The sequence below is a fragment of the Phyllopteryx taeniolatus genome, chromosome 3, assembly GCF_024500385.1.
Source record: "Phyllopteryx taeniolatus isolate TA_2022b chromosome 3, UOR_Ptae_1.2, whole genome shotgun sequence".
Lineage (NCBI taxonomy): Eukaryota > Metazoa > Chordata > Actinopteri > Syngnathiformes > Syngnathidae > Phyllopteryx > Phyllopteryx taeniolatus.
Genome location: NC_084504.1, coordinates 5,761,952 through 5,774,219, shown reverse-complemented (window position 1 = coordinate 5,774,219; position 12,268 = coordinate 5,761,952). Strand labels below are relative to the sequence as shown.

The window sequence follows — 12,268 nt, the reverse complement described above, 5'->3', positions numbered from 1 at the left end:
CAGATTGTGGTTAAACTGTGTGGTCAAAATGTTTTTTAATTTTCAAAACCAAATCTCTATTGAGATCAATTATATTTGGAATACAGTAATTCGTTGAAGAATCCAAACTGTCACCATCCAAAAACTGTAAGGTAAACTTTATTAAGCGTATCATTTACGTAATCACGAAGGGAGGGCGATGAGTGGGTAGGAAAAGAGGGAAAGCATGATGCTAACTGCTAAGCTATCATGTCATGAAGTCGTAAAACATCGAAATAAGTGATTGATTGATACAGTACACTGGAACCAGATATAAATGTAAAATAATTCACGGCCTCACAAAATGCCTTCTGAACTGGAATTGCATTAAAACGTTGCTGGAGACGTCATTTGAGAAGGAGGTCTGGTTAAAACTACATTATTATTAATAATAAATGTGTAATATAGAATAACCTTAATTAGTCCCACAATGGGGAAATTTACATCATTTCAGAAGCAATAGTTGAAATAGGAAATATAAATACTGTAAATAAATAGGATGCAAGAGAAGACATCTATACAAGTACGTATTGTCCATGCATAAATTCAATCTATCAGCAGCGTTATGTTTGTTTGCAAAATAGTGTTGTTTTAATTGACTTTTGAAATCTGGTTAATCTGATTTAATAGACTTTTTTGTTTGTTTTTACCATGGTTGACAACAGAATTGGTGAAGGCGAATTAATCCAGAGAGACATATTTTTGACCATGGCACGTCGAAATCTCAGACTTTGGTTCAGGCTGCAACTGCAGGTTAATAAACATTTAAATTAAAACATTAGAAAAACAAATATTGAAGCCATAATTTATTAACAGTTACACATATAGAGTAATGATTATGTTATTCAATTGAAGAGTATGCAGAATTATTTGTATCCAATTACATACTATACAGCAATAAATGTCCCGCGGTAATGTTCTTGACAAAATGTTTAAAATATGGAAATTCAGACACATTTGGACACATTGTTCTGGAAGTGAATTTCTATAGGTTGGCAGCTCTCTGACAAAAAAAATATCGGAACGATACAGTGGCTTGAATAAGTATTTAACACGTCACTATTTTATTCATTAAATGTATTTCCAAAGGTGCTATTGACATGAAAATTTCACCAAGTGTTGGGAACAACCCAAGTAATCCATGCATACAAAGAGAGTAGAATAAATAAGACCAGAAATTAAGTGGTGTATAATAATGCGAAACGACACAGGGAAAAAGTATTGAACACGCCAACTGGTATTTATTTAATACTTTGTACAAAAGCTTTTGTTTGCAATGACAGCTTCAAGACGCCTCCCGTATGAAGAAACTAGTCGCATGCATTGCTCTGGTGTGATTTTGTCCCATTCCTCCACACAAGCAGTCTTCAAATCTTCAAGGTTCCGTGGGCTTCTTTTATGGACCTTGAGTTTCAGTTCTTTACATAGATTTTCGACTGGATTCACGTCACGTGATTGGCTGGGCCATTCAAGCAGCTTTATTTTTTTCATTTGAAACCAATTGAGCGTTTCCTTGGCAGAATGTTTTGGATTGTTATCCTGATGAAATGTCCTCCCTTGTTTCATTTTCATCATCCTCATAGATGGCAGCAGATTTTTGTCAAGAATGTCTCGGTACATTTGCCTATTAATCCATCCTTCTATAATGTGAAGTTTACCAGTACCATTTGCTGAAAAGCAGCCCCACACCATCATGTTCCCCCCTTCGAACTTCACTGTTGATATGCTGTTTTTAGGATGATGTGCAGTGCCATTTCTCCTCCAAACGTCGTGTGCATCATGGCATCCAAACAGTTAAATTTTGCTCTCATCCGACCAGACAATATTCTCCCAGTATTCAACTGGCTTGTCCAAATGTTGTTCAGCAAACATTGAACAAGCTTTGACATGTTTTTTTTTCCCCCAGCAGTGGGGTCTTGCGTGGTGAGCGTGCATACAGGCCATGGCGGCAGAGTACTTTACTCACGGTTTTCCTTGTGACAACGGTACATGCTAATTCCAGGTCTTTTTGAAGCTCTCTACTGGTGGTCCTTGGCTCTTGGACAACTCTTCTGATTATTCTTTCTTTCAGAAATCTTACGAGGAGCACCTGATTGAGGCAAATTTATGGTGATATTATTGGCTTTTCACTTTTGTATTATGGCCCCAACCGTGCTCACTGGAACGTTCAGAAGCTTAAGATATGCGCCTTTAACCAATGCCGTTATGTTTTGCAACAATTAGTTTGCGATGGTCTTGAGACAGCTCTCTGCTCTTGCCCATCATGAGATGTGTCTTGAATCACACCTTGGCAATGAGACCTTTATGTAGGCCATTAATTAGGACTGGACCAGCTGATATTCATTTGCACTGACAAGGGGCTGGTTTGCTGTTTGATTATTGATAGATTTTAGGTGTTGTCTTGGCTTTCCATGCCATTTTTCACCTCCCTTCATGTGGTCAATACTTTTCCCCGTGTCATTTCACATTTTTACACAATTTGTTCTACTTTCTTTGTATGAATTCATTACTTGGGTTGTTCCCAACATCTGGTGAAATTTTCAGGTCAATAGCACCTTTGGAAGTACAACATCAATTCCAATGAAGTTGGGATGTTGGGTTAAACATAAATAAAAACAGAATACAATGATTTGCAAATCATGTTCAACCTATATTTAATTGAATACTCTACAAAGACAAGATATTTAATGTTCAAACTGATAAACTTTATTGTTTTTAGCAAATAATCATTAACTTGGAATTTCATGGCTGCAACACGTTCCCAAAAAGCTCGAAAAGGTGGCAAAAAAGACTGAGAAAGTTGAGGAATGTTCATCAAACACCTGTTTGGAATATCCCACAGGTGAACAGGCTATTTGGGAACAGGTGGGTGCCATGATTGGGTATAAAAGGAGCTTCCCTGAATTGCCTCTTTTCAGTCCAGACCTGTCTCCCATTGAAAATGTCGTATTTTACGCTTCATAATGGGCCACACAACGGAGACCCTGGACTGTTGAACAGCTGAAGCTGTACATCAAGCAAGAATGTACATGGCTCTTGGCGATCATCTCAGACTATCATGACACTGAAACACTCTAATACCGGATGTAAGTGTTACAACAGTAGAATATAGAGCCCAGGTCTACTGAGGTGTACTGTTCGTTAGCGTGATCAAAGGTCATATCACAAAAGCAAGTTTTCTATTATGATCAGTAACTGAGAAACTGTTTTGCATGAATCCATTTCAAAGGCTTAATTTTAGCGTTGTGTTGCTTGTTTAACCATTTCATATAAACCACTGACTGTTTTATTCTACATAAATAGTGATATTCCAAGAGTATATACACTGATGGAGGAAATGTCTGTATATTTTTGGGTGGCAGCTTTTTAGCCATATTGTGGACTGCATCGCCAACTTTTTGGAAAATATGGGTATGAGAGGAGCATCCTTACCTTTGGGATTTACATTCTCCTTCCCCTGTCACCAAAGCAAACTGGAACAGGTAAGGTTGTTGAGTCTTCTTTTGTCAATGTTTACCCCTAAACATACAATGTACGTGGCCCCATCTCTGTTAACACCAAAGTACATGCCATTCTCATTAGTCATTTTCACTCATCACCAAAATTTCCATTAGAGATGATAAAACATATAAGCCATTACACTGACAAAAATGTGAATATAGTCAGGTGACATTCTATGTAGCTGTTAAATCATGTACGTTTTTATTTTCAGGGCATTCTTCTGAAGTGGACAAAAGGCTTCAAAGCTAGTGGTTGTGAGGGTCACGATGTTGTTACGTTACTTAAGGATGCTGTGCGATGCCGAGGGGTTTGTACACAAAGCATTACTTCATATCTTGACGTGCCTTGTTTTTATATAGTGAGTTAATTTATTTAGGAAAAAAAACTATTCAGAGTTACCTGGCCTTGTGTGAAAAAGTAATGGCCCCCTAACACTAGAAAACCCAGGTTTTTCTTTCTCCTGCTACCATGCCCAGAGGAGGAACCGAAATGCTGTGTGGTTTAAAATTAACAACTCAACGGCCTACAATTAGCCACCTTGCTTCTGTAAATGCGGCCATTACCTGCCAGATTAGCACTTCACAGACGTGACACGCGTTAAGTGCTTGACTGATTGTCTAACAAGGACATCGGAATGTTGTGGTCTGCCAGAATGCTCAGATCAGGGGGAGGGGTATGCTTGAAAAGAGCCTACTTTAAACATATACTGAGAGCTTTTCTCCTGAGTAGGTCGTGGAAGGGGCTTTCAAAACACACTATATTGTTTTAGTCATGACAAATAGCCTGTAACCTTTTGACATCGGTCATGTATGAAATGGTTCGAGTTTGCATAGTTATTGCAATATTGTACACATACAGTAGTCTGCTTTCAAATGAGAGATAATCACCTTCCTTTTCACTTTTGTGGAAACAGAAAGGAGTTATCAAAACAAGTTTACCTCATCACCGCATTGTCTGATGTTGAAAACAGCATAGACATGTTGATAATTATTTTCACAAAATAATGACTAATCAGGCCTACTGGGTGTGGTGTGATGGAAGGGTGCGTGTGGTTGTGAACGATGACTAAACTCGGTACCCGAGATGGATAAATAGCTCGCTCACGGCACATAGCATTTCACTGATCTCAGTCAACTAAGAAATGAAGATACCGAAAGTCTACAGCACTCAGCAAGCTTTGGACATGATCCTGAACAAAGTCAACCCCTGGGACTCTGATGGAGAAGACACAGCCCGTCAGCCAAGTTCAGAATGAATTTTTTTCCGGTAAGATTTCCTCAACATCCTATTTCAATTTGCTGATTATGGCTGTTGTGTTTTAGGAAAAGATGAAAAGAATCCTAAATCAATAGAGAGCAGGCATACTTGAGATCTTTTGGAATTATAATTCAGATGATATCTTTGCGTAGATTTAGATATTTCATTGCTCACATCTCAAAAATATGTTCACCCTACAGATGAGGAGACTTCACCGCCACCAGAAAAGAGAGGTCGACTGGAGACACACACTGGTCCAACAGAGAAGGCAAAAGACGGCTCAGAGTCACTTACAGAGTTTCCTCTGTTTCGTCACTCTTGGCATGCTTCGAACTATTCATGAGTAGACTATTCAGCATGGATGCCAGACACAGCATGACAGTTGGTTCATGGCCCCCCCTAAACTAATGGCGTTCATTGCCGTCCTCCTCTTGCGAGGGTGATCAAACTTCGATCTCTGTGTGACGCGTGGTCGGCATAAGTGGGACACCCACTGATCATCAGCATTATGGCCCGAAACCGCTTCCAAGGCATAATACGATGCCTATGCTTCAATTACAAGGACCTGCGCAGTGAATAAGTTAGGACTGACAGGTTTGCAGCAGTCAAAACTATATCCATCCATCCATTTTCTGAGCCGCTTCTCCTCACTAGGGTCGCGGGCGTGCTGGAGCCTATCCCAGCTGTCATCGGGCAGGAGGCGGGGTACACCCTGAACTGGTTGCCAGCCAATCGCAGGGCACATCGAAACAAACAACCATTCGCACTCACAGTCATGCCTACGGGCAATTCAGAGTCTCCAATTAATGCATGTTTTTGGGATGTGGGAGGAAACCGGAGTGCCCGGAGAAAACCCACGCAGGCACAGGGAGAACATGCAAACTCCACACAGGCGGGGACGGGGATTGAACCCCGCACCTCAGAACTGTGAGGCTGACGCTCTAACCAGTCGGCCACCGTGCCGTCAAAACTATATGTTAATCTTAAATACTTGGTTGGGAATGGAAGGTAGAAAGGCCAAATGGCTGGGCTGTGGGACTTCTTGTGCTATAACTAATAAATGGTTGGGCCATCCTCAGCAGGAACAACTGAAACCATGCATTTTCTATAACTGACAATGAGTTTCACATCTCTGTGGAGATATTTTGGGCCATTCTTCCGAGCAGAATTGTTTGAATACAGCAAAAATGGAGAGTTTTCGAGCATCAACAGCCTTTTTAAGGTCATGCCACTGCATTTCAATTGGATTCAAGTCCAGACTTTGACTAGGCAACTCTAAAACCTTCATTTTGTTTTTTAAAACCATTCAGAGGATGACTTGCTGGTGTGTTTTGGATCGTTACCCTGCTGCACAACCCAAGTACGCTTCAGCTTGAGGTCATGAACTGATGGCTAAACATTGTTCTTCAGGATTTTCTGTTAAAGAGCAGAATGCAAGAATCCATCAATCACAGCAAGTTGTCCAGGTCCTGAAGGAGAAAGAAGCCCAAGACCATCACACTACCACCACGTTTGACTGTTGGTAGGATGTTCTTTTTCTGAAATGCTGTGCTCCATTTACTCCAGATGTAATGAGACCTACACCTTCCATAAAGCTAAATTTTCATCTCGTCAGTCCATGTAGTTCTCCCAAAAGTCATTCAGATGTTATTTTGCAAAAGTAAGACAAGCCTTTATGTTCTTTTTGGTCAGCAGTGGTTTTCGCCCTGGAACTCTGGCATGGCTGCCATTTTTGCCCAGTCGCTTCTTTTTTTGTTATGTCATGAACACTGACCTTAGCTGAGGCAAGGGAGGCCAGCAGTTCTTTAGTTGTCTTGAGTTCCTTCGTGTCCTCCCGGATGAGTCATTGCTGTTCCCTTGGGGTAATCTTTGTAGGCCGGTCAACCCTGGGAAGGTTCACCCTTGTTCCATGTTTTCTCCATGTGAGGATAATGGCTCTCCCTATGGGTCGCTGGAATCCTAAAGCTTTAGAAATGTCTTTTGTAACACTTTCCAAACTGATAGATGTCAATTCCTATTTCTCAACTGTTCTGGAATGTCTTTGTATCGTGCCATTTTGTTGCAGCTTTTTTAGATCTTTTTTCCGACTTGATTTTGTTTGGACAGATTCTGTTTAAGTGATTTCGTGATTGAACAGATCTGGAGGTAATCAGGCTTGAGTGTGATCAGTGAAAATTAACCAAAAAATTGCGATTATCCACAATTCATGATTTAACATCCATCCATCCATCCATTTTTCTGAGCCTCTTATCCTCACAGGGTCGCGGTAGTGCTGGAGCCTATCCCAGCTATCATCGGGCAGGAGACGGGGTACACCCTGAACTGGTTGCCAGCCAATCGCAGGGCATCATGATTTAACAAGGGGGGTAATTACTTTTTCACATAGGGCCGGGTAACTTTGAATATATTTTTTTTCTATAATAAATGATGTCACCATTTAAAAACGGCATTTAAATTCACTTGGGTTATATTTCTGATATTTACATTTGTTTCATGATCTTAAATGTTAAAATTGAGAAACTATGCAAAAATATAAGAATTTGAGAAGGGGGGCCAATACTTTTTCACGGCACTGCATATATATTCATACACCCCTAAAAATATCGTATCTCCAAATCTGACTATGGGCAGGGTCTTTTCCAGAATAAGTCAGACCCCTATGGAGATCAGGCATTTTTCATCCCTGTAATTACAAGGAACAGAAAGTTGGTCACAGAAATATGGCACAAAAAAGTAGAACTACAAACTTAGTTAGGATAAAATGTGCATCTATCAAACCATTGTCTCCAGTTATCTCTGCGAAACTAGCTCTTTTCCGTATCATCTTACTGGGTAATAAATCAATGTTGATTAATGACATCATTCTAACCTATGGTCGAGACTTTTGCTACTAAATGAAACGTGGTTAACAGGAAGTGGCTGTAATACCATTTTAAATGAGGCAACACCAACACATTTTAATTTTATGAAGTGTCAAGTAGGAAAAAAAGGCGGTTGTATTTCTGTTATTTTTACATCATTATTTCAGTGTAAAGTAATCATACTGGGTGATTTTAGCGCTTGAATATCTCTTTTCTTTGAGTTAAAGGTGACCCAAACTTTATTATTTTGATTTGTAGACCTCCAAGATACAATATAATATTTTTCAGAACTGCTGTCAGTTATTTGTACGGAGTACAACTATTTTGTCATAACGGTAGACTTTAACATTCACTTTGACAATAACATGGGGGAAAAAATCTGAAGCGCTCTCTGCTATAGAGGACACATTTGACCTCTCTCAACATATTAAGAGTCACATCTTAAGTCACATCTTTGACCTGGTCATCTCTAAGGATGTTGAAATTCTATCAGTTGACATTAAGGATATGGATATTTCTGACCATTTTTGTGTATTCTTTGAATTACAGATTATCCCAAAAGTTCAGACAACCTCTATAGCTATAAAAAAAAAAAGTACATAAATGAGAGTACCGCCACTAAGTTTATGGAGACCACAGCTGTGCCACAAACTGCGAATGCTGAGACAGTTGATGGACGTTTGGATAATTTCACCTGAAAAATCTCAAATGTCATGAATGCTGTCGCTACTATTAAAACTAAGACAATCTTGAGGTGACCTAGAACACCGTGGAGGAGGACAATGATGGTAAAGACCTCGAAATCAAAGTGTAGAAAAGCGGAATGTAAGTGGAGAAAAACTAAACTCCAAATTGACAATGACCTCAACAGACAAAGTCTTTGTCATGTTAACCAAGAGTTAGTCAGGGCTAGACAGCAACACTTTTCTGAACTAATCGATACTGTGGTTGACAAGCTCACAACCCTCCCCCCCCCACCCCCTCCCATCAGATAGCTCCAGAACTCCTAACAGCAGATAGGTTACGCACGGTGGGTGTGTCAAAAGTACAGATGGAAGAATGCGCGTAGGTGAAAAGTGCACAAGCCAGGCATCTTAAAAAAAAAAAAAAAAAAAAAAAAAAGACTCTAACATAAACGTCATATAGGTCAGTAAAAACTGAAAAAGCTATCCAATATTTTTCAAAAGATTGACAAAAAACAGTTCTCATAAGGTGGTTTTATTACAGAGGTCTGGTATTTTTTTGTTCTCCTGCATTTTTCATCTAACACTGCCAATTGCTGTATGACAGTTAATTTCAACATTTTATTGGTTTTACCACTCCTTGCAGGAATTTGACTTGAGCTTCGTGGCAGTAGTTAATGATACAGTAGGAACCATGATGACTTGTGGTTATGAGGACCCCAAGTGTGAAGTGGGACTGATTGTTGGTAAGTGTCATCCCCTGCCATTATTAAAGATTTCTTTAAAAAAAAAAAAAGCATTTGTATGAAAATTATTTGGTCAGGTTTTTTCAGTATTTTACTCCTTAGTATTGTTTTTCAGTAATTTAAGTTCTTTTTGCCTACCTACAATTCAGGCACAGGGACCAATGCCTGCTACATGGAGGAGATGCAGAATATAGAAATGGTGGATGGTGATGACGGACGCATGTGTGTCAATATGGAATGGGGAGCATTTGGTGAAAACGGCGAACTGGATGATTTCCTCACAAACTTCGACCGTGTTGTTGATGCCTCCTCAAGCAATGCTGGAAAACAGAGGTACTTTACACGAAGGGCAATTCATTCATTTTTCATAATTTTGGATTGAGCAGATGTAGTTTATTCGTGTTAAAGTCTAATTTATTACGTAAAAAAATGTCATTTTTTTTTCACTGACAACTAACCCCAATAAAAAAGTTCCTGTAGCCAACCCAATGCAATTTCCCCTTAAAGGTATGAGAAGCTGATCAGTGGCATGTACCTGGGAGAGATAGTGAGACATGTTTTAATGGAGTTCACTGCAAAGGGTTTACTGTTTCGAGGGAAACTGTCTGAGCGACTCAAGACCTGGGGCATCTTTGAGACAAAATTCCTGTCACAAATTGAAAGGTATGGATTATTATTAACAGTCAGTTTCTTCTCGGTTTATACTTGATTACCACAATAACTACTATAGGCATCACAGTTGTTTGTTTTCTGTCTTGTCACTTGTAAGATGTAATTGTTACCTATAACACGAAAAGTAGAAGGATTTTATTTGTAAAAATATATGCAGTTGTTTGATGTGCAAAAAAAGCCAATATTGCATAATGGGAAGAAGCTCATAACATAATAAATTTGCCCTTTTAAAAATTTAATAAGCCCATAACATAATAACTGGCCAATAACATAATAAAGGTCCTGAACCTATAACGTTCACTATATTTGGAGATACAGTAGCTTAAAAAGCTCAAGAGCAGCAGAGGAGAGGACATAGCAGAGGACTTGAGATCATCCATCCATCCATTTTCTGAGCCGCTTCTCCTCACGAGGGTCGCGGGCGTGCTGGAGCCTATCCCAGCTGTCATCGGGCAGGAGGCGGGGTACACCCTTAACTGGTTGCCAGCCAATCGCAGGGCACAAAGAAACAAACAACCATTCGCACTCACAGTCATGCCTTTGGGCAATTTAGAGTCTCCAATTAATGCATGTTTTTGGGATGTGGGAGGAAACCGGAGTGCCCGGAGAAAACCCACGCAGGCACGGGGAGAACATGCAAACTCCACACAGGCGGGGATGGGGATTGAACCCCGCACCTCAGAACTGTGAGGCTGACGCTCTAACCAGTCGGCCACCGTGCGAGAGAGAGAGAGAGAGAGAGGTAGCGTGAGAGAGAGAGAGAGAGAGAGAGGTAGTGTGAGAGAGATAGACAAAGATGGAGAAAGTATGCATTTTCACAGTTAAAGCTGAACTCCGGTGTTTACATACACTATAAAAACGACGTGATTTTCTGAATCCACACTTCACCACCAGCAGCCAGTCCGGGCAGCCTTTTCTGTAAAAAATTCAAGCTCTTTTAAAGACAATTCTTGGTATATGAACCCACCTTGTTGACTGGGGGCTCGTCCGGGATTGATGGGAGTTTTGCTTCCCCGGTGTCTTGGTCTGTCATTCGAGCGGCTCCCTCGACCGGCAAAGCCGGACATAGGGAAGTCACAGGGGGGCCGCTTTTAGGAAGGTCCGTAATTAAATTTAGTGGGTCAATTTTTCACTCTTTTTCGCCGAACGTCTGCCATGGCAGTGGACAATCTCGTGAACATTTCTCCTCAATTTTTCATTCTCTTCTATTTTCTTATTCAAATCTCTTTTCTCCATCCACCCTGCAGTGTCCAACTTTTCCTTTTTCCACTTTGCCCACACACTTCTCAATTATGCTTGTTTCTTTCCATGCTAGCCAACAACTGACCTTCTATTTCAATCCACAAATCCTTCAATGACTTCTGGTAATCACTCTGATACATATCGCATTCACTACCTCTACACTCAACTGTCCAATTCACACCCCAGCGTTTTGGTGGCACACTCATCTTATTCTAAATCGGTTTTTGGGGATCCCAAAATCCCCAACACGTCACTGTATGAAACCGCGTCCGATTTCAAGTCAGCCTACGACGGGACTAGTTGGCACCTCGTTACCCTACTTTTCCCAGGTCGTCTGTTACCCTGACCAGTCAGGCCCTTTGTTATCCTGACTTACGATTAACACAACAATAACAACACAACATCCTAGTAACTATTGACAATGAAACAATTGTACCACCAATCTTCCAAATTTCACAATTTCCAATGTGCAGAATTCGTGATTTAATCAAGCATCAGACAATCATTATTATGTTAGTGGCCAGTTGTTATGGCAAAGTTATTATTTATATGCCATTATGTTATGTTATGGGCCGTTATTATGTTGATTAAAAAAAAATGTCATCTACTTTTTTCATGAAACACAAGGCAGATCACATTTTCAGAATTCAGACGATAGACTCTCGCTTTCCCTCTCACTCTCTCTCTCTCTCTCTCACACACACTACACACACTCACATCTCATGAGAGCCCAGCTGCAGTGAATTTCAGCTCCTTTGTATGAGAACAGCAAGTTATGCATAGTATTAAAACATTGAACAGTTGGACATGTTCATTCAAGAAGGTCAAATTAAGCTCACCTTTAAAAGTTATAGTGAATATTAATCAATTCTGAAATTTCACCCGAACTCTGAACATCCTCATGTGTATTAAGAATATCATAGAACGATACTTTTACACACACACTTTCAGTGTGTAACCTTGATTTTGTTTGTCTGATCCCTGAAGTGACCGTTTGGCCATGCGTCAGATCCGTTTCATCTTGCAGCACCTTGGTCTTACCAGCTCAACGTGTGATGACAGTGTCCTCGTGAAGGAGGTTTGCAGCGTTGTCTCACGCCGGGCAGCACAGCTCTGTGGTGCTGGTTTAGCTGCTGTGGTTGATAAAATAAGACAGAACCGCAACATGCAACAGCTCTCAGTTACAGTTGGGGTTGATGGCACCCTTTATAAGATGCACCCTCAGTAAGTATGGTTTGTGCCCAACCTTTTAATAAAAATGTTTTCCCCTTTCATAAAGATTTAACCC

At 40.3% G+C, this 12,268-nt stretch overlaps 1 protein-coding gene across 2 annotated transcripts in view; it reads left to right on the top strand.

Moving 5' to 3' along the window:
* hk2 (hexokinase 2) overlaps positions 1–12,268 on the top strand; it is a 32,341-nt gene that overhangs the window by 18,466 nt on the left and 1,607 nt on the right. For both annotated transcript variants that reach the window (XM_061766609.1, XM_061766608.1), the window contains exons 12-17: positions 3,381–3,500; positions 3,731–3,826; positions 8,967–9,066; positions 9,216–9,399; positions 9,574–9,729; positions 11,968–12,204. In XM_061766609.1, coding sequence (XP_061622593.1) covers positions 3,381–3,500; positions 3,731–3,826; positions 8,967–9,066; positions 9,216–9,399; positions 9,574–9,729; positions 11,968–12,204 — 893 coding nt within the window. The remainder of the gene's footprint in view (positions 1–3,380; positions 3,501–3,730; positions 3,827–8,966; positions 9,067–9,215; positions 9,400–9,573; positions 9,730–11,967; positions 12,205–12,268) is intronic.